Source organism: Camelus dromedarius, chromosome 31 (assembly GCF_036321535.1).
Source record: "Camelus dromedarius isolate mCamDro1 chromosome 31, mCamDro1.pat, whole genome shotgun sequence".
In the NCBI taxonomy this organism is placed as follows: domain Eukaryota; kingdom Metazoa; phylum Chordata; class Mammalia; order Artiodactyla; family Camelidae; genus Camelus; species Camelus dromedarius.
In genome coordinates, this window is record NC_087466.1 from 11,148,414 (window position 1) to 11,170,190 (window position 21,777).

Genomic DNA, 21,777 nt, shown 5'->3' on the forward strand with positions numbered 1-21,777 from the left:
GCTATGCTAGTTGGGGACGTAGGAGGAGAAGGTAGAGACCCACCGGCGGGCTGGGAGGCAGAAATGAGGCGTTCTCCTGGCCACTGGTCTTGACGGCCATTCCCCAAGAACAGAGTACGGACACGATCAGATGGGAAGACAGCACAACCTTCGCCTGCCCTGCCCAGACTCAGGCTGGGGGCTCCTGCTACCAGCTCACGCAGAAGTTTGTGAGATTATTAAAGTTAAGCAAAGAGGGATGGAGAGCGAGCAGGAGAGAGAGAAGAGGAAAGACAGAGAGAGAGAGAGAGGAGAGGGAGAGAGAGGTGAGAAACGCAAGAACCCATCTGGGCAATGCATCACATTGAAATTGCCCCGCATTAAAAATTCACCAGCCAGTGAATTTTCAAGGGATTTGTAGTAATTAGATGACAAAACGCTGGCAAATCTCAGGCTTGCCAAAGATGTTACTCAGGGGTCAAAGACTCGACACTTTCGGCTGGGTAATTTGTAAGTGTCAATCACTCGCTGCCATCAGAGAGAAGGGAACGATCTAACGGCTGCATTCTAACTAAGTCGAGGCGCGAGCCTTCAGCCGGCCGTCTGCCAGCAAACCCCCAGACCCCGCGGCCGCGCCACGCTCTGGCTCAGGCGCAGACAGTGGCTGCGGCCCCGCCTGGGGCTCGGAGCCACGCCGGCCAACCCAACTTTCCAACTTCTTGACTGATTTTACTCCCCGTTGTCACTCTCAGAAAGCAGGGGCTTGCCAAGAGTTGGACATCCCTTCTTCACGGCAGGGCAAGTTTCCTGTGGCCGGCAGCCGGTGAAGGGCGAAATGGGGCTCTCGGTGCCTGTGCGGGGCCCCAGGGCCTCAGTCTTCTGATCTGCGAAGTGGGGGTAAGACTCGCCTGGCAGGGCCGTTCAGACTGAAGGAGGAAGAACTCACTCTCTACCTATTGAACAGACCCAGTGTCTACCCGGCCTTGTCCCAGGAGCTGTGCTGGGCTGAGAGAACACACCTGGCGGCCTCAGGGAACATTCTAGTTGGTGATGGTGGGGTGAACAGACAATAAAACAAATCAACAGAAAGCCTGTCTGAGGGTGGTAAGTGCTGGGAAGAAAATGAAACAGAGTTGGGAGGAAGGGGAGGAAATGAGAGGCGGGAACGCCCACCAGAGGGCCCTGCAAGGCCAAACCCCGAGGCCCCGAGGCCTGGACGACTCTGTTCTGAGATTTATCCTGAGGCTGGAGACTGCGGGACAAATGCAGGCAGGGATGGGGTGGGACTCGGCCCCCCAAAGCCTTTGATGCCTTGATGTCCCAAGAAGCTGGACTTGGTGCAGCCCAGACTGGACGGCCCCTGCTCAAACCTGATCCCGGTCCCAACGAGGAGAGAAAGCACCTGGAGATGCGCACACGTGGCGTCTGGCCTGCCTGTGGGCCTTGGCCGATCGCTGTAGGGCGAGTGGATCTCATTTCAGCTCCTCACGCTGAAAGCGAGCTGCAAAGGGGACCGTGAGCCCGAAGGTAAAATGATGCCATCAGGACAGCGGCTGGCCCGGGACTGCCTGCAGCCCAGAATGGAGACAGACGAGGAGCGACCACTCTCTCCCTCGCTGCTCCTGCCCATCAGGGTATTTTTTTGGAAAGAGCACTGGCTTTGGAGCCAGATGGACCCCAGGCCCTGAAGGCTGACTCTACTGTTTCTGAGCTGTGTGACCCTGGGGAAAGCACTCCATCTCTCTGAGCCTCAGTTTCCACATCTGGGCCATGGGCACATGGGCCCCACTCACACAGTACAGACAGGCATTATTAATAAAAATCTGGCTCGGAGGAGGTTCTCAACAGAAGTACTTCACATTCGAACACAGCCCCGAGAAAGGAAAGATGGTCGGACTCTGGCTTAACGAGCACCCTAATCAGCAGAAGAAGTCTGTAGCCAAACCACACTTCAGGGGGATAAACTAGGGGGCAAAGCTCTGCTTTAAAAGAGCTGGAACAGAGCGTCTTTGTATCGTTCGCTGCCTGATTTGCAAAATAAATGCCCAAAGTGGAATCCCTATGCAGAGAATATTTATGTATTTGACGAATACTCACACTGGGTCCGGGCAGGGGCTGGGGCTAGTATCTGTAAATCACTCTCTCCCCGGAGCTCTTCCTGTTCATTTCACATTTGCGTTGGTGGGGGCAGGGCGCCGTGCTGGGCGCATTTATTTCCCTCACCCGCCTCCTTCCCGGGGCCCGGGTCTCCATCCCCGCGAGCCTCGGCTGCAGGTTTAACTGGGCTGTGAAACTGCTCAAGGGGAAAATGAGAAACTACCCCGTGTTTCAGGGGAGGCAGTGGGCTGGGCTTCCTGACTCCGATGGCCAACCGTCACCACCCCGACGGAGCTCGAATAACTGGAAGCTCCCCTCTCGGGACCGGAGGCACCCACGGAACCCACACCGAGCTTCCCTGCCGCTCAGAGGCCCCGAGGCCCACTTGAGATGCAAATGACAATTAGCAGCAGCAGCAGCAGCAAGTTGGTGCCGCTATTCTCCAAGGCCCCTCGTGAATATCTCCCATCTCTGCAGTTTCGACTGGGGAATCCAAGCTGACCCGGCATTTACTTAAGGATCAATGGGACCGAGAATCCTTGCACAGATAACACCGATCGCCACCCGCCCCTACAACGCTGCTGTTCACTGAGCACTTACTGCGGGCCCGGCGCTGAGCTGAGGCCTCGTGAGCTTCCCCTCAGCTCGCCCTCACAAGGACCCGGTGGCATTGGTGGATGACCGTCCCTGAGCCCATGTGCGGGTGGCCCCCTCCCACTTCCGGTGCCCTCTCCTTGCTCTGATCTCCAGCCCTTCTCTCTGCTTGACACTGCATTGCAGGTATGTTGTGGACGGCCCCACGCTTGTTTGTGATGAAGGCGGGCAACCTCTTCACCTCCCTGGGTCAGAGCCTGCAGATTTTAAACTACCTGTTCACTGTGAATCAGGGCAAGAGCTGATGTGGTGGGCGGGCCCTGGAGGACACGGACTACGTCTGGGCCAGCAGAGGCCAAGGCTTGGGCTGGGCACACGGCCTTCGGAAGCCGAGGCTAAGCTCTGGATGACCGACCGCAGAGCTGAGTGTGAATGGCTTCCTTGTCCTTTGCACACGGGACACACAGACACACACACACACCCCATCAGAGCTAGGAGCCTCCCGTGTTCCCTGGGCGTACCCCCCACGTCAGTCATCTCAGGCTGAACCATCTGCTCCCTCCCATCTGCGAGCTCCGCGGGGCCGGGCTCTGTCTGCCCTCTTCCCCGTGGACGCCAGGACCCGGCTCGCGGAAGGCGCGAGTCAGTGTTCTGCTGAACGAATAAATGCACACACTCTCTCACAGGCCTCGGCCGGCGGTCTGGGGCTCTAGGATGCATGTCAGAGAGACCTGACAGGAGCACCCTGAGCCTCAGTTTCCCCAACTGCAAAACAGGGGTGCCCATGGGTCGCAGGGCTGTGGGAAGGATTCAGTAACTGATCATTGGACTTAATTTTGTCATGGAATCCCCAGGGCCAGAACTTAGCTCTCAGAGAAAGACGGCTGAGTCATGAGGACTCAGACCCAGCCCTGAGACTCTGTCACAGGTTTGCCTGGTGGGCTCCGGGTCTTCTAATTTGAGCCCCACATCACTCAAGTCCTTACTCTGGGTTGACCACCATCCCCGACGAAACTGACTGCCTTTAGAGACAGAACACTGGTCCTCGCGGGGAACCCGAGGACTGATGTCGCTCCTGGCCCCACTGTGAGGACAGGGTAGGAGGGTGGACGCTGCTTCCCAGAATGGGTTTCGTCCTAACCATTAGGGACTGTGGCATCAAGGTGGCGCCACACCAGGAAAGTCAAGGATGCAGTAAGATGAACTCTCTGCAGAACTCCCATTAGCTCTGGCTAAAAATCCAGAGGGGAGGGTAATAGCTCAGTGGTAGAATGTGTGCTTAGCCTGCACGAGGTCCTGGGTTCAATCCCCAGTACCTCCATTAAAAAAAAAAAATCCAAACACCCCTCTCGGTCCAAGAGGAAAAGGGTCAGACTCTGGCTACCAGCAGACTGCAGCCTGGCTGGAGGGAAGCTTCCAGCTCACAGGAATGGGTACGAAGGATGGCTCAGAGCCTTGCCATGGCTTTCTCAAACGAGCAAGGCTGTGCTCCGGCATCTGAGACACAACACGCTGAGGCAGACATGGAGGGCCCGGGGTTGGGGGCAATCCTGAGTCAGCTGCCTGTTTCTAATCCTGGCTGACCTGGAACTGTGTGATCTCGGGCAAGGCACCTAACCTCTCTGAGTTTCTGCTTCCTCACTGGAGACAAGGATGGCGATGACGGTGCCCATCTCATGGGATGGTGAAAGATTAAACGAGTTTATCTGTGGCTAGAGCAGTGATACTGATGGTAACTTATTGGGATGGTGGATGAACCAAGACTAGAATTGGGGAGGCCGGGGAGGCCGAGGGAAGGACCCTCCCCCAATGCCCCTGGAGTGCAAGGGGGTTTATGTCAGCCTCCTGAGCCACCCTACGGATGGGGCCATGGCTCAGAGAGAGGCGGTGTCTGGCCCGAGTCACACAGCGGGGAGATCACTCCCCCAGGCCCGCTCACTGAATCCTCGGAGGTGGGCGTTCCTGTCGTCCCCATTTTACAGAAGAGGAGACCGAGGCACAGAAAGGCCAGGCCACTGGGTCCTGAGGTCGTGGAGTTTGCCAGCAGTCGAGCTGGGATTTCAACCCAGCAGCTGGCTTTTCCCACTCAGCTGTACATAAATTATCCAGACTCCCTGACCTCAGGCTGTGGGGAGGGTGAGCGAGCCTGTCACCTACGGGAAATGCTCAGAACTCCCAGGACCAAGTCTTCCTCACCTGGGGTTGAGGGTCCGGCAACCCGCCTCTCCTGGGATCTCTGGCTGGACCCCACAACTGTAGTCAGGAGACCCCCGAGAGAGAGGTTAGCCTGGCTCTCAGCTGGGGTCCCACACCCTCAATGCCAGCCAGACGCCAGGGTGGGCGCCGGCATCCCTGAAAGGCCGCATCCCCTCCCCCCAGCCCCATCTACCTCCTCACATCAGGGCCTTCCCTCCAGCCACATGGCCCCTGTGTCCCCCGGCCAGAGCCTGCCTGCAGCTCCCCCAAGGGCGCTGGCTGCTGCTGTGAGGGACCCCAGCTCCCCCAAGCTGTCTGGTGACCCTTCAAGGGAGGGAGCGGCCTTGGGCCACCTGGCCGGCTGCAGCCTTGCCATCAGGATCCCCGATTCCGGTCACATGGTGCGCACACCTGCCTGCCGTCGCACGCCACTGCCACTCTCCTTCCCCGGCCCCAGTTAGGGTGAAAGCCTCGCTTATCAGTCAATCTGGAGCCCACTTACTGGGAATTACCAGGCCTGACTGATATTCATGAGTGGATACATCTGAAACCTTAGCTGGCTGCCACGTGACTCAGGCTGGGGGAGGTGGCCGCTCTGAGGACCCGGGGACCTGAGTGGCCCCGATAAGCAGTGGTGGCCTCCGGCTGACAGCCGTCCATCCCCAGCAGTGGCCGGGACCAGGAGGCGCCAGCAGGGCTCTCCAGTCTGCCTGGTGACAGAGAGGAGGGGCCGCCAGCCGGCGTGGAGGGAGGCCAGCAGCCAGACGCCCCAGTTCCCACGGCTCCACCTTTGCCTCCTCTTCCCCTCTGCTTAGCTACCTCCCTCTCCCCTGCAGGTGGAGGTGCCCCCAGAGCCCCCAGCAGGGGTCAGGCCCCCCATCATCATTCTCCTGGTGCACTGCACCATCCTGCACACATGCCACTGGGGCAGCCTGGCCTGCAGTCTCGTGTCCGGTGTCTGGGGCTGAGTTCCGTGGGTACCAAGGCTTGTGTCCTCGGCTCACCATCCGGGGCCCGGCACAGGGCAGCATCCAGTAAGACTCAGTGGGATGAATGGTGCTTCCCACGGCCCGGGGCCTGGGCTGTGGCTCAGCGTCCATCTCCGGGGCTTGTATCACCCTGGGAGGGACTGTCCATCCTCCCTGTTTGCAGAGGAAGAAGATGCAGAGATTTGGGGACTTAGGAGGCAGAATCTAGGCTGGTGTGATTCTCAAGCCTGTGCTTCAGGGCTGAAGGGAGGAAATTAACCTCTCACCTCCGAGGGGTTGGGTTTCTGGCAAGTACCCTGTCTTGAGGGTCCGAGGGGGGCTTTTGCTCCAGGCAAGATGCCACGAAAGTAAATATTGATGGTCAGCTTGGAACGTACAGATGCTGACGGCACCCGCTTCCCACTCCCCTGTCCCTCTCCATGCTGAAAAACTGCTTTGCTGAGCAGGGGCTGAAAGCACAGAGATCGGTCTATATTCTACGAGGATCGGCTACTCAGCTGAACAGAAGAAAGGTGCGGGAGCTGGGACTGCTTTCTAGAACAGTAGACAGATCGAGTCTGGCCTCTCCGAGCAGGAACAAGGAGGGCCGGCTTTGCAACTACCCCCCCAACCCCCCAAAACGGGCACTTGCGAGGTGGTGCCACCTGTCCCTGGTTCAGGGCTTCCAAAGTCAGAGCAGGGAGGCTGAGGGATCGGAGAGGAGCCGGGATGCAGAGAAATGAGGCTGAATCCCAAACTCCGATTTCTAAATTCAGACGTTTCCCAGAAAAAACGGACTCAGTCTCGGTAACCACGGTGAACGCACTGGCTGTTGAAGAGCCCTGGGGCTTCTTTAGAACTGGGGGGGATGGGAACCACGTCCAAGGCACGGGCTGCTCAGGGCACTGCGGGGTGGGGGCGGCTCCTCTTCCATGAGGAGGACTGGGGTTGATGCTGCCCTGCTGGAGGGACTCTGCCAGTGACCCCCGGGGAAGTGCTGGGGCCCGCCTGGCTGTGATGCTCACAGGACAAAGAACACAGGCCCTTTCAGCAGGAGGAGGTCGCCTGGGGGCGTGACGAGTGCCATCTGGGTCCCTTGGCAGCATGACCGCTCCTGAAGTGAGAAGACTCCTCGAGGGGGCTGGACTCACCTGGCTGGCTAGGATGTTCCTGGTTTTGGCAATAAGTCTCTGGATGGCCTGCTTCTCCAGAGGCCGGACCAGGGGTGACCTGGATTCCAGCAAATACCGAGGGGACCACCCCCCCTCCGCCGCTCCCTTGCCTTGTGCCTGCTATTGTGGACAAGCCCCGGTCCCTGCCCTCAAAGGCTCCCACCTGGGGACAGAGCACACACACTCTTTGCAGGAGGAAGCCCCGCGGCAGTGACGACCTTTGGAGGACCAGAGGGGGGCCCCTGAGTCTTGGGTGGCCGGGGTGGGGGGGCTGCTTAGAGGAAATGGCGTCAAGACGGGAAGGACGAGCGGGTAGGAACCAGCGGGAGGGGGTGGGGGAAGTGGGAGAGGAGGTGTCCGGATCATCGAGGCCAGATGGGGGCTGGTGCTGAGATGGTGCCCAGGGAAGGGATGGGCGTGAGCTACGTTAAGACGTGTGTGGGACGCTGACGGCACTGCCTGATTTGCACCCCCTCCTTCCCCCACATCCATGCCCTTTGCTGGTCTCCTCCCTTGCTGACTGTGGGCTCTATCAGGCGACTTCTTTGGCGAACAGGGCAGTAAGCAAACCTGTCCCCGCGTGTAAGCAACAGAGCCACATGCTTCTCCAGAGACTTTCAGACATTAGGTGTCTGGGTCTTAAACCCCTTCACCAAATTCTTGGATTAAGAATCCATGGAAGCATATTTTTGGACCTTTGCAAGCTACTCATGTGGGGTTAAGTTCTAAAGTCGGCTCAAAAGGTAAAAATCAGGGACAGTCAAACTGATGTTGACAATGACCCCTGGCAGCAGCCTGACTGCAAGGTCTTCTGCTTCCTGCAGCAAGAGGACCTCCCTGTCTTCATGGGGCAGATGGCCTCCCAGGAGAAAGGCTCCTTCCTTGCGTTCCCCGAAGGCAGGCTTGATCATGTGACTCTGTTCTGGCCAAAGGGATGCTGGCAGAAGTGATGCGAGATGGTCCAGGCTGTGTCCCCAGAGGGCAGGGCAGGTCCTCTCCTGGTCCGTGCCCCTCCTGCTGGCCGGGTCCTGCACAGTGGGAGCCGTCCTGGGCTGTGTGATGACATAAGCCTGGAGGGCTGGCAAAGCTACAATTCAGAGGCTGCCGGTTCCCTGCCACTGTGCAGCGCCCCGTAGGACTAGCCCCGCTTACCTTCCCAATGTCATGTGAGAGAAGTCAGCGTCCATCTGATTTAAACCACTGAGCTTTGGGTCTGTCACTGTCCATCTGCAAGGCCACCACGGCTGGCTGTGTCCCTGGCTTTGGAGGGGGCTGCTGGTCTTTGGTTGAGCACCAGGTAAAGAGGCTGACTAGCGTTTCAGGGTCTACGAAAGATCCCCAGCTGGGACTGTTGCAGTGAGACACATACTGTGAGCGCTGGGCAACCGAACCCAAGAATGGAAATACTGGAGGGGGGTTAAGGGCTCTGGACCAGCCTACTCAGCCCACACCCCAGCTCCTATGGGGAGTACAGTCTGAGAGGCATTTCGGAACCAGTGTTTCCAGTTATGTCTTAGGTGGAGCCCAACGCTTCTCAAGCTTTGTTCCTTCTCCTAAGAAGCCAAAACTTGTGACTTGGGGCCGTGGCCAGTGTCTGTGCGTGGAGGGACGGGGGCCTGACTTGTCCCAGCACCTTCCTGGAGAGTCAGCCATGGGTGGCTCGCTTCAGACCTCAAGCCTCAGTTTCCTCACCTGGGCAATGAGAGTGGCAGCCCCTGCCTTGTCTCAGCAGAGACTCGCCTCATAAATTGCGGGGCGACACAGAGACATGGGAGGTGGTGGCGATACTATCGCCTGGAATCTTTTGGGGGGACCGGGAGAAGAGAGGGCTCCTGACAGTTCCCGGGGAAGGCAGGAGCAGCTGCCGTCAGAAAATCTGCACAACTACAGAGAAATGTCTGCTGTTGGCCTGAGCCCAAGGATGGGGCGCTGCGGCCCCAGTGGATCGTTTTCGTGAAAGCTGCAATTAAGGGGAAGTGGGGTCTATTAAAGAAGCTGGAGGGGACGCAGCCCTGGCTTCTGGCGAAGCTCTAATTGGATAGTAGGACCCCTTTCATTTTGCTGCTGAGCCAGAAGGCCCTGGGCTCAGGGCGTGTGCTGGGGTGGTGGGTGATGGCCAGAGCCTGTTGGGGCATGGGGGGCACCCCTAAAGCTGGGGGGGGACGGGATAACACAGTGAATGCAAGCGTACAGGGCTCGCTGGGTGGCAGGGACAGGAAGAGCACAGAACGGGCAGCAATGCCACGGTGTGACCCTGGGGAAGCCATGCCCCCTCTCTGACTCTGGCTTCCTGAGAGGTAAAATTAGAGGGGCTTGCTTTAGATCAGGGCTTGGCAAACTCGATGTAAAGGGCCAGACGGGAAATGTTTCAGGCTTTGCCGGCCACACATCCTCCTCTGTCGGAACTACTCAGCTTTGCTGCTGCAGCAGGAAGGTGGCCGTAGGCAATGTGTGAACCAATGGGCGTGGCTGTGTGCCAATAAAACTTTATTGACACAGACAGGCAGCAGCTGGATCTGGACCACGGGCCGCAGTCTGCCAAGCCCTGGCTTAGATCATTCATGTCCCTTCTTGACCACCTCTTTGTATTACATTCATGTTCTTAATCATTTTCTTTACACAAATCCACTATTTTTCACCTCCTCCTTGGAACTTGCAAAACCATAGGCTTGATAAACTAGCTGTATATTTGTAATACACACATGAACATAAACTCACATTAAAAAAAAAGTCTGTGGCTGCTATGTACGACTGAAATACGCAGTACACCAGAATTTGGCACAGCATTGTAAACTAACTATACTTTAATTTTAAAAAAAATTCTATGGGTTGTCTAAAACATCTTTTGTACCACGGAAGCCTGCGCACCGTGGTTCATGAGACATGTTTCGATCAGTGTTTCAAACCACTCATGTGCTGGGTTGGGGATGAACACGTGGGTGTCTAGCCTCGCACCCTGACTCTGAACAGAGCAGCCCTGCTTTGTTTTCTACACTTGGGTTTTGCATAAGACTTTTGTTTGGAAAAAGGGGTCTTGTGGCCAAAAGAGTTTGGAAGCATCTAAAACTGGCTTCAAAATGGACTGGGCACTTGTGAGCTTTGGGCTAGGACATCCCAGCTCTGCCTGCCTGGGGCTGTGAGTCCCAACGCTGCTTCTTTGATTTCGTAAAGAAAAATAGACAATTTCCCACTACGCCTCTGGTCCAGCCCTCCCTTCCGAACTGGAGACACATGTCCGTCCGCCAGGAAGTGCTCCATCTCCACCAGATGGCTGACGGTCACCTCCAACTCAACGCCTTAAAAACTCAACTCCTGCTTTCCCTCTGAGCCAGCTCCTGCACTTGGCCTGTCTGAGCACATGCTGACTTCTTTCTTCCCGGGTTAAGGTCCCAGACCATGGCGCCGCATGGCCCACAGCCCCCCGGGGCTCCACCTTGGATACAGCCAGGACCTGACCGCCTGTCACCTCCTCCCCTCCACTGGTCGGAGCCATCACATCTCCCCTGAATTACAGCAAGGGCCCTGCCCCTCTGCAGTCAGGTCTCAACACGGTGCCAGCAAGAGTCTGCCCTGCTCTGTCCCAGGCCCCACCTAGCCCACCTGGGGGCCTTGCTCCCCCGCCCCCCTCTCCCTGGCCCCGCCAAGCGGCATGCTCACTCGTCCCTTCCAGATGCCCCATACAGAAAGCAGCCTCAGAGGACAAAACATCAGAGGAGACATCTGCTGGCTGTCTCCCCAAATTCCATTGAGACCAGGCGTGGCGTCCCCAGCCCCCAGGGCCGGGCCTGGGCCACACCAGTCTCAGCAAACATCTGTGGGGTGCATGCACCCGGGGGTTTTAGGTTCAGACCTTTCCTTGGGCTCTGCAGCAACACGGGCCCCCAGGGATGAAGCCACGGGCTCTGTCTTCGGGAGACGACAGTCCTCTGGGAGTCTCAGGGACGCCCCATCACCCCCACTCTCTACCCTGGAGCCCAGGATGCAAGGCAGCGCCTTCCACAGCCACATGGAGCCCCAACATGTACCCGTGCACAGGGGATTGATGGCATTTGATGGTATTAAAAACAAAATCAAAAAGCACATGAGGGGTTCATGGCAAGCAGGTACGGAAGCAGGAAAAGCCTCAACAGGGGAAAAATGATTGGGTGCCTTTCATTCAAGCCACTCTGAGGTTAGGTTTTGAGTTCCGGCACACGCCGGCCTCCCTTCCTGAGCCTCAAGCGCCTCTTCTGTAGAATGGGGGCAGCAGCACCGCCCGCGGCGCAGGGGTGAGCAGAGAGGAGGGCGTGTGTTAACGCCAGCACAGGGCTGGGCTCCCCCGCCTGCACGTGCTGCCCCCGCTGTCCCAGAGAGATGGAGGCTGGGAACTCGGACTTCCCATTCCCCGGAGCTGGGCACCAGTCCTGGTGGCAGCCCCTTGTGCTGTGTCACCCGGAGAATGTCGTCTGCCCCACTAAGGCTCCACTTCTGTGCATCCCGTAAACTTATCTCCCACGGCTGCTGGGAGGATAAAGTGGGGAGCGTTCGTTCCGCCATCAAATATTTACCAAGCATCTCCCACCTGCCAGGCACAGGGGATGCGGTGCCGCACAAAACAGGCATGGACCCTGCCCTCCTGGGGCTTACAATCCAGGGAGGAAGGACAGACAGGAAACCACAACACAGACAACCATTCACAGCTGTGACAGGTGCTGGGAGGCGCTCAGGTGTAAGGGTTCAGGTATCTAAGGGGGGCCTGGCTTGTCCGGCATAGGGCTTGGAAGAGCCAGCTAGGGGAAGGCGCCTACCTCAATGGCCAGGGCAATATGGGAGGACAAATTACTATTAAGCAAGGATTCTATTAATCTGTTACTATTAATACTGCTGAAATAAAATGATCACCTATTATTAGAGATGCTCAGCAAAGCAAGAGGGCCGGTGAGGCTTTTTCCGGGGGATGGGAGTGTGCGTTCCGTTTCTGCAAGCTGTGCCAAAGGGTTAAAGTCATTTTCATTAAAATTTAAATTTCAGCAGGAGCTCACTCTCCCTTCGCCGTCCTTTGAACGTTTGACTGGCAACCATTTCATATTTCAATCTCGGCAGAACAAATTGAATTAGATGTTGAAACCAAACTCAGCTCTGTTCACCAAAGCCTGCATGCTCAGCTTGCACTAATCCTTTCCTAGATGCTGCGGAGCACAGACGGGCGCTGGGAGGGACGGGCCCTGCCACAAAAGACAAAAGAGCCCAAGCAGGCGGTAGAAGGAAAGGAGGAAAAACACGGGGGCAAAGGCCGCTGGAAATTGTCTTCTGTCTGAAGCGCAGGTCTCCAAGCCCGGGAGACAGACCCCTGTATGGATCCAGGGTCCCTGTCCTTGCATCCTGGGTACCCAGTGCCCTGCCGAGCACACAGGGACACCTAGTCTTTGATGAATGAGTGAGTGAGTGAATGAAGGGAGGTGAGGATTGGTGGCTGCTGGCTTTGAGGATTTACTCCGCCAGCCTCTCTGCCTCTGGCCTGGGCCCTTTCCTCCTCTTCTTTCCGAGAAGCCACAAGATGCCTGGGGCCCTCCCAGGGTCAAGGCGCTTCCACTGAGATCTGAGCTCACTCTGGTCTCACCATCCTCCATGCCAGCCCCCGCACAGTGTGCAAACCGAACGGAGGGGCCAGCTTGCGTTTCCCCGGAGGAAGGAGGCAGACCTCACGCCCAGGGGTCCACCCACGGCCAAGGGCCTTGGCCGGCAGGGAGCTTATGAGGACCGTCTCTAAAAGGCTCGGGTCTGTGGACTGGCCTAGGAGCGCTGACACAGGGGGCCTGGGCCTGGGGTACCCCTGCCCACAGGTGACCCCAGGATGGAGAGGGCTGGGGACAAGCACAGCAACACGGGGGCAGCCGCTTCTGGGGGAGGGGCTCCCCTGTTCCCAGCTGCACCTCGGCAGCCATGGGCCACCCTGAGCCTGGCTCTGGCTCTGTGCAGGGAGCAATGGGGTAAACCACGTGCCTGCTTGGCCCGCTCTGGGGCTGCTGGGCAGAGGGCACCCCCTCCAGGCTGCCTTCCTGGATACAGGGACTCCTTTCCACCATGACCCATCTCCTGGTGACTCCTAGTTCTGCCTGTGCCTCCGGTGGGGGGTGCCCAGCAGGCCTGTCGTGTACATGCCAGGGTCTGACTTCCTTGGGCATTTCCTGGGGGTAGCCTCATAAGCTTTCCTATTTGTTGAATAGTAATAATAATGAGGCCGCCAATGACCACCACCACCATTGATTCAGCGTTCACTAGATACAGAAGTCTGCTAAGCGCCTTCCCTCCATGAGCTCCCACCTAGCCTTTACAAAAACCCCCTGAGGCTGCAATTCTTCTTCCACCCATTTTAAAGACAGGAGAATCAAGGCAGGAGATGCCAAGACTTTTGCCACAGGTCACGAAGGCAGTGGGTGGTGTTGCTGAGATCGCAACCCAGGCCTTCCTGGAATCAGGGCCTGTGCCCTTCCCCTCACTGTATGTCACTGCCGCTCACCTCTGCCCTCCCGCCTGACCACCTGTCCCCCTCCCGCACTGACGGGGACCCTCTCCCATCCAGAGGTGTTGGCGAAGCACCCTCCCCACCAGGCCCGGGGCCTCGGCTGCCTCTCCTCCTTCGCCAAGCCCAGCCCAGCCGTGCACACTCGCTCCCCTCCCTCCTCAGGGGTCTCATGCCCTTAGCTCACCACCCCCTACAAGCCTCTGCAATTCCCGGGTCTCCATTTGCTCAGCCTTCTGGGGCCCAACGTGCACAATCCAACCAAACGCCTGTCCTCCCAACTCTGCTGCCCTCTCTCCCTCCCCGAGGTCACCGCCAAGCCCCTCTTCCCACCAGCCCAGCAAGCAGGCCTCACCAGCTCCCTCTGCTTCCTGGCTGTGCCTGACAGGCCATTAGTTCCATGGGGGAGTTTCAGGTGGGGAGCTCATTACACAGGAGCTGGAGGGGCGGACAGGCAGAAGCCAGTGGGCGACAACACCCCCCAATGGGGGCCCTCGGGGAGGCAGTGGTGTTACCAGAGTCCCGGGCTCCCAGGACAGGGGGAGGGGGAGGAATGCCCTGGCTTCTCTGCTCCGCCAGCCCCCAGACGCCCGCTGCCGCTCACCTCTGCTCAAACCAGAAGCTGTGGGCAGGAGAGCCCAGGAAAACACCTGCAGGAGTCAGGCCCTGAGGGTCAGAGCAGGCAGGGGCTGGCCGTGTGGTGCACAAGTTGGGTTCCAGCTCCCGACTCTGGGAACCGCCCGCTCCAGGTCTCCCCTTGCCACCCAAGCCCCACTCCTGAACACCCTGAGCCCAGAGGCCTCGTCCAGGTGCAGGGCCCCCCCGGCTCTCGGCATTCCCTGTCCGCTCCCGGGCGCCTGCTCTGGTCCAGCCCCCATCACGTGCTCTTCCTAGCTCTCTCTGGACCGTTCGGGAGTCACAGATGCCTTTGAGAAGGGGTGAGCCTGTCTCCTGGCCCGGCTCCCGTCTACACGAGGATCAGAAGGCTCACCCTTCCTCAGCCACGACCTCCGTGCATTATTTCTGGAACTCCTCTCCTAGGTCTTCTGGTGGTTTGGGGCCATGGACAACCTATCATCACTCAAACTCAACTGAAGCCCCCTCCCAGAAAGCTCCTCCGTGCCCCACTGCCCTGGTGAAACAGTGTCCATCAGTCTCCCCGCTGCCTTGACTCAAAGGCCCGGAGTCTCCCCAGTTCATCCAGCACACACTGGACGGATGCTTCTCTCCTAAAATGCTTTCATGCAGTACTTCTTCCTCAAAGGGCCGTCTTTCCCAGACGGGCCCTGCTCTGGGCCAGGCTAAGTACCTGGCTCTACTTTATTATTACCGAGCTACACTTCACTTCATTTCAGAGTAACAGCAATAATGAAGGTGATAATGACAAATAAGAATGCTGCTAGCTTTAATAGCTCCTGTTAAAAGAGTTGCTTTCAAAGGCATGAGGACAGGGCTCGGGACAACTGTTCCAACTCCAGGCCATCCCCTGCGCCAGGTGCTGTGGCTGAAAGGGACAGGACCATCCAAGGAGGGCTGTGGGGACGGGGGTCGGGTCTGAGAGAGGAGCTGAGTGTGTCTCCTCTGGATAAGGTGGCCGGGGGCTGTCTCTCTGAGCGAGGGAGGGGAATTTAAACCAAGATCTCTAAATGGCAGGGCTGTGGGAGGGAACTGTCAGGAAAAAAGTGGGGGGGAGGGTGTCCCAGGCAGAGGAAAGAGCAAGTGCAAAGGCCCTGGGGTGGGACTGTGTTGCAAAGGTCAGGGAACAGTACATGAAGGGCAAGGGCAGGGTCAGATGAGGGAGAGCCTTCCTGTCTCAGTGAAGAGTGTGACTTCATTCTAAGTGTGCATGTGAGGCCAGGCAGGGGGCGGGCTGAAGTGTTTTAAGCTACAATTGCCACGATCCAGTTCATGGGTCCCACTGGAGCCCTCTGGCTGCATGGAAAACGCAGTGCTCCTGGGTGAGGGTGGAGTCCGCTGCTTGCTCTGTGACAGCCAGGTGTGGCATGAAGGTGGGATGGCCGGGAGCCCCAAGATCTCTAGGGGTGTTGAAGTGGTTGCTCCTGTTTGGTTATGGGTGTGAGCTCTCCACCCAGTGAGCCCCTGGGGGGCAGGGGTGCAGAGGCCAGGCTGGGGAAGGCAGGAGGGAGGGAACGGGACACGGTCCCCCTGCGAGTGGCTGGGGGCTCTCCCTCCTGTCAGCCTCAGGCCCTTAGCTTCCCACCCCCCTGGATCCCCTGCTGGTCCTGAGCTTCCCCTGGGCTCGGCCTGCGGCCCGCCTGCTTTTTCTTTTGGACACAGGGAACGCAGTAAAGCATGAGTGAAGGTCACAGACAGACCGAGGCCCTGGGGTCAGACGGAGTCACATCCTGCAGGGTCGGGGGTCCTCTGGGCCTCTTAACACCCCAGCGATGGAGGTGCTGTTCCTCCCACTTTAAAGATGAGAAGACTGAGGGTAAGTCACTGGCCCGCCCTCGCGAGGCTAGTGAGTGGTGGATGGTTACCAGGAACCCAGAACCCGAGCTGGCACACCGACCCCAGGAGGTGGCGAATCCTGCTCTGGGGACGTTCTAGTGCTGTCACCTGGGTCAGTGAAGCAGGTGCCAGTGTTGCCTCCTTCCTGCCAGGCCCACGGTCTGGATCTTATTTAACCAGATGAACCCACGTGGCCCTTAACAGGCCAAGCAGTGGAGAGGGAGGGGCGGACCCCAGCCCCATCGTCTCTGAGACTCACGGCAACTTGGGAGCCTGGTCACCTGAGGGCCTCCATCCAGAGCTGTGGTCTGACGTCAGTGGGACGCCCTACTGATACAAACTGGGGGTGAGCCGCGCTGGGTCTGTGCCTGTCACTTCCATCAAGTCCCAGGGATGCGCCAGGACTGACCAGGGAGCACCTGCCCCACAGGGACGATGCTCCTTCTCGCAGGGCTGTCAGTGCTGTGCAGTCTTGCTTGGATTCCAGGCCACTCTGAAAGCTGCTTGACGTGGACTGGAACCTCCTCCCAGAAAAACATACAGACCAAATTTGACACACATCCCTGGGCTCCGACTCAGACCCCCTCCAGCTGTTCCAAACGAAGAAGTAAACAGAAATGCTGGTGAGTATGTGCTCTGGGCTTTACTTGGAGTGACTGATGTAGTCCAAGCATGGTCTCTGAGGTAGGCACAAGATCACCCCCATCTTAGAGAAAGAGAAGCTGAGGGTCAGAGGGGACCTTGCTGGTCCAAGGCCAGACAGCTGGGGACGGCCGGGCTGGGGTTCAGACCCAGGGCAGATGGGCTGCAGCTCTTTCCTCCTCATCGCCCTGTCTCCTGGCGTGCGCTGGGCACAGATCTCCAGGCGGGAGTAGATGTGGGCACATGCGTGCCCCAAGTCTGGGATAAGCCTTGGGACACTGCTTGCCAGGGCCGGGGACGGCCTTGCACCTCACGGGGCCCCCAGCCCGTGAGCAGAGGGTGTCCGCCGTTAGTGACACAGCTGAGCTCAACCAACGAGACTGGCGTCTGGGCTCAGAGACTGGTGCTTCGTGAGCGGCTCTGGTCAGTGCAGACGGAGGATGCTCTGGTGACTAACCCAGGGCTCACGGTCCCACGTGGCAGGGATGGGACAGGACTGAGGCCACGTCTGAGGCTGTGGGCAGTCCCTTGGGCAGACGAGGTGGGAACTCCAGCTCAGCAGCCCTGTGGTGAGCGGGGAGCAAGAATGGAAGCTTCTGGAGCCGGCCCTACACACTTGGCACGGTGCCTGGCGTTCCTCAGGGATTATTGTTTCTCATTCTCTCTAAAGCCCTATGCAGTGGGAACCAGTCAGTGAGGAGGAGGCTGCGGCCTGGGAGGTTAGGTGACTCGGCTGGGGTCCCCAGAGCGCCCAGCTCCATACAGCTGCCTTCACCGGGGTTACTGTTCCCAGGTTGGCGGCAGTGGGGCACAAGCCCCGAAATCCCTCCGTACCCCGGCCTTCCCACCTGCAGGATGGGGCCCTGTCTGCGTCTCAGGGCTGCTGGGAGCAGGAGGAAGTGGGAGGACTCATGTGAGAACAGCCAACAGCTGGGCTGGATGCGGCGGAGGGTGGGGAAGGGGGAACTGGTCTGTGGCTGCTTCCAGGTCCTCGTGCTGGCTGAGGGACTCCCCGGGGTGGCTGCACCCTGCCTGCTCTCCGGCCCTCCAGTCCCGGGCACAGAGCAGGCACGGTCAGCGTTTGCTGGTGCTCGCCAGGCATCCGGGGCCTGGGATGCCCAGGTAGTGGGCTAAGGCCATCGTCCCCCCGACCTTGGATCGGCGGAGGGTGGGGCTGCCTGCTGCTCCCGCCCCACCAGGCGGCGCTGCCCCTCGGCCCCCAAGATGGGGAGCACAGAAGCCGGAGCGGCTGTCCCCCGTCCCTGGGGCCCTGGAGCCACATACCCGCTCGGTGCCAGCTCACAGCTGAAGGGTTTGCTCCTCGCCGTCATTCTCACTGTCTTCCAGCTGCTCCAGGATCTCATCCAACACCACAGACCGCTTTTTCTTCGGGGGCTCTGTGGGAGCCCAGATGGCAAGAGAGGAGAAAAGAACAGCAGAGAGGGTTGGGAAGCAGGAAGAGAGAGATGACAGAACGGGAGGGAGGGAGGAGGGAGGGAAGAGCAAAATGGGGAGGGGGCCGGGGGAAAAAATTGGAGAATGGAAGAGAGGGGAGTGGTGATGAGAGACCGGAGTGGAGACACAGACACGGAGGAGAGGGAGACAGAAATGAGACAAGAAACGGGGGGAGGGAGAATCAGAGGATGAGGGACAGGAGGGATGAAGGACAGGGGATGAGAAAACAGGAAGAGAGAGAAATACTGAGGCTCAGTCTCCAGCTTCACCACTCCCAGCCCCCGGAACGCTCCTATTCTGTCGGCCAACCCCTCCCCACCTTCCACCCACCCAGGAAAGGGCTCCATGTAGAAAGGGAGGGAGGAAGACCCCACCCAGCAGGCTGGAGGTTAACGGAGCTCTGCCTGGTGTCGGAGGAGCCACAGCCTCCAGAGAGGCTGAGTCAAGTGAGAGCTGGGGAAGCGAGCGGAAGCTGCCCTGTCTTCTGGGCATGACAGACTCTAACAGTATCGTGGGCGGCTGGCCTCCAGCAGGTGTCCAGGAAAGGCAGGGTGACTAGGTGCTCAAGGATTCCAGAGGAGGCATGGAGGGAATAGCAATTAGAGGTGGCCTTCGAGAAGACAGGCTATTTGACTTGGGCTTTGAAGAGTTCAGAGGAGTTCTCTGTGAGGCGATGGGGATGCAGAGGCACAGTGTGGAAGAGCATGGTGGGTTCAGCAAAATAGATTTCCTCTGGGCCCCAAATGCTATCGATTGTCTACTCTGTGCTTCGGCTCACCGTCTTCTCAACAATCCCATACGGAGATATTATTATTACTTCTCACCGGTGAGGGAACTGGGCACAGACAGGTTTAGTCTAAGGGCACTCAGCTAGGAAGTCGTGAAGGCAGGATCTGAGTCCAAGCCACACCAAAGCCCACAGTCTCTCCATTTTTCATACACATCTCCAGCGCTGCCCAGAGAGCTCCAGGGAGACAAAGGGGGCTGGAGAGGGTGCTGGTCCCCTCGGACCTCCAGGAAGGGAAGCGGGTGGGGGCAGGTTAAGCTCTGGGGTGAGACTGACTCTGTCAGTCCCTCTGCTAGTCTAACCACTCATAATGGTCAGCCTCACCCCCAGACAACACTGGGCCTGTATGGAGGCCGCTGGAGATGTCCTGATCTCCTCTCCTTCCCTGGCTCAAACAACACCTCTGTGAAGTCCTTCAGGTGGAACAAAGCACCCTGTGACCCTTGGCCACCATCTCCCCATTGGGCTGGGGGCTCCCTGCAGGCAAGGGGGTCTCCCCAGAGCCCAGCCCAGCATTTGCCCTCAAGACGGAGAATCTCAGGTCTCTTCCAGGTGGTCCTGGGCAAGCAACTTGGCCTCTTTGAGGCTATTCAGCTCATTCCTAAGAAGCTGACCCGACACTGGCCCGCCTCTTCTCCGCGGCTACCTGTCTGACCCAAGCACTCCCGCCTTCTCACCAGACTCCCTGTTCTGCCTTCATCCTTACGGCCATCTATTTCCCACACAGCTGCCAGAGAGATCCTTCCAGAACAGGTACTCCTGCTCCGGGAGCTCTGCTTGGCACAGGGAGGCAATCCCGGGGCATCGCCTGGCTGGCCCCTCCCCAGGCCTGTGAAGTGCGCTCCCGCCTCGAGACCTCCACCCTGGTGGCACCAGAACCCCCTTGGCTCACGCCTGCTTCCAAGTCCCCTCCTCAGAGAGAGTCCCCAGCCACTGTCTCCAGGACCCCCATCTCCAGCCCCCTCCCGGCTTCGTAGCACTTCGCACCTCCGACACACAGCAGGCGTCTCTTTGCTGTGGGACAGAGCCGTCCCACTCGTGGCCGTGCCCCTGCCTCAGCGCACTGCCTGCTACCTAGTGGGAGCCCAGGGGCCTCTGTCTAACAAGGGGATGAGGAGCGGGGTGGGAAGAGGGCACACGGTGGGGCTGGCCCCCCGGCGAGGGTGAGGAGGGAGGTGTGGGAGGCGCTCGGAGCCTCGGGCTGGGCATCCTAGCCATCGTCGCCGTCAGTCATGAGCAGGGAGAGGGGACGGGATGGGCTGGGACAGGGGCGGCTGCCCGTGGCGCAGACACTCACTTCCCTCCCTCCATTCCTCCCTCCTCGGTGCTCTGTTCCCTCATAATTGCTGGGCTCTGGAGGTGCACAATGGCCTCTGGAAATTGAATTTGTGGGCAGGTAACAGGAGCTGGGAAATAGAAGAGCAGCGAGCAAAATCGGGCCTGTGGGCCTGCCACTGTCGCCCCTCCCGGCCGCTAACAATGGGGTGGGGGCTTAGCTCCTGGGACAGTGGGTCCCTCCTCCCCTGGGCCAGGGCTGGCCTGGGGTCCGAGGGGAGGCCAGTGGCATGAGACGCACCAGGGTGGGAACCTGCAGCACCCACGCTGCCCCACAGGCATTTGGCTCTTTAAACGCCTGTGAAACGACTGACGGGAAGGAGAGAGCCTGGTGCTGGGGCGATTCAGAGGAAGGTGGGCCCTGCGCAGGCACAGGGGGCAGGGCAGGCAAAGGTGGGGAAGAGGAACAGGCTTGGGAGTCTTTAAAGCAGCGAGGCCCAGCTCCCAGGGGAGACTGGGCGCGGCCGGTGCCCATGGGGCTAGGTCCCACGACAGCGGTGGGGCGAGGAAGTCCTGAGCGACCTTAGGGCAACTCCAGGGCCCTGAAAGCCAGACAGTCCGAGGTCCCAGCTCTGCCACTTAACACTCAGCGCCCTTGCGTGGGTCAGTTCAGCTCTCTGGGTCTCAGCTTCCTCATCTGTACGCTGAGGGCGGAGACAGGACCCATCCACCTCCCGGGGAGGCGGTAAGGATTCGTGAGTTCATGCACCAGCCTGGCACCCTCAGTACCCGTGGGGCTGGTGTAATGGCTCAGGCTGGGCCCCCAGCGGGCCCCCCCCCGAGCACACGTCGGGCCTGGTGTCCCCACCAAACGACACCCAGCACCCCTCGCTGGCTCTGCCCACACGTGGCGCGCCCTGCCTGCCGGGAACAGCTGCTGAAATCCCATTTCCCTGACATCAAAAGCCTCAGTGGGTTTTCACCAAACAAACATAATGCGGAACTGGGAAAGGTGTAAAATAAATAAACGAAACAAGCTGTGCGTTTTCTTTCAGTATTACAGCTGCACCCGAAGATAAACAACAAGTGAATGTCACCAAACATCAATACCCGAGAAATTAACTTGACAAAAAGCTCAGCCGTCCCCCAACAACCCCCCAGTCCTGCCCCCCTCCCCACCACCCTCCAACCACCATTTTGCATTTCTGGAGTTCCCATCTAATGATTTTATTTTTCAATTAATTCCTTGACAGAATGCCAGCCTGCGTCTCTCTCCTGTCCCTGGCTGGCACCGTCGCCCTGCGTGCACAGGCGGGCGGAGAGATGCGCGAGCGGGCGGGTTGGGGGCTGTTGGGAGGACAAGAGAAAGCACTTCACGGGGTTTTGTTCTGGAGGCAGAAGTTGAGGAAAGGCAGAGGAGGTGGGGGCTGTGGAGAAGAGTGTGGCTGGTCGGGGGAGCAGGGGACTCCGAAAGGAACCCTGACGAGAGGCAGGTGTGACCACCCGGGATGCTGGGTTTGGAGCTGATGGCGTTGCTGGCTGGAGCCGGGCTGCCGGGATCAGATGGAAGCCGGCTGCTCCCTGCTGGGCCACCTGAGGCCAGGGGCCTCCCCTCTCTGTGCTCAGTCTCGGCAGTTA

General features: G+C 58.9%; 1 protein-coding gene across 4 annotated transcripts in view; it reads right to left on the bottom strand.

Moving 5' to 3' along the window:
- RBM19 (RNA binding motif protein 19) overlaps nucleotides 1-21,777 on the bottom strand; it is a 132,083-nt gene that overhangs the window by 9,334 nt on the left and 100,972 nt on the right. For 2 of the 4 annotated variants that reach the window (XM_031442856.2, XM_031442852.2), the window contains exon 24: nucleotides 17,907-18,019. In XM_031442856.2, the coding sequence (XP_031298716.2) occupies nucleotides 17,922-18,019 (98 nt within the window). In that variant the 3' untranslated portion in view covers nucleotides 17,907-17,921. The other 2 variants (XM_031442854.2, XM_031442851.2) reach the window with 2 other exon arrangements.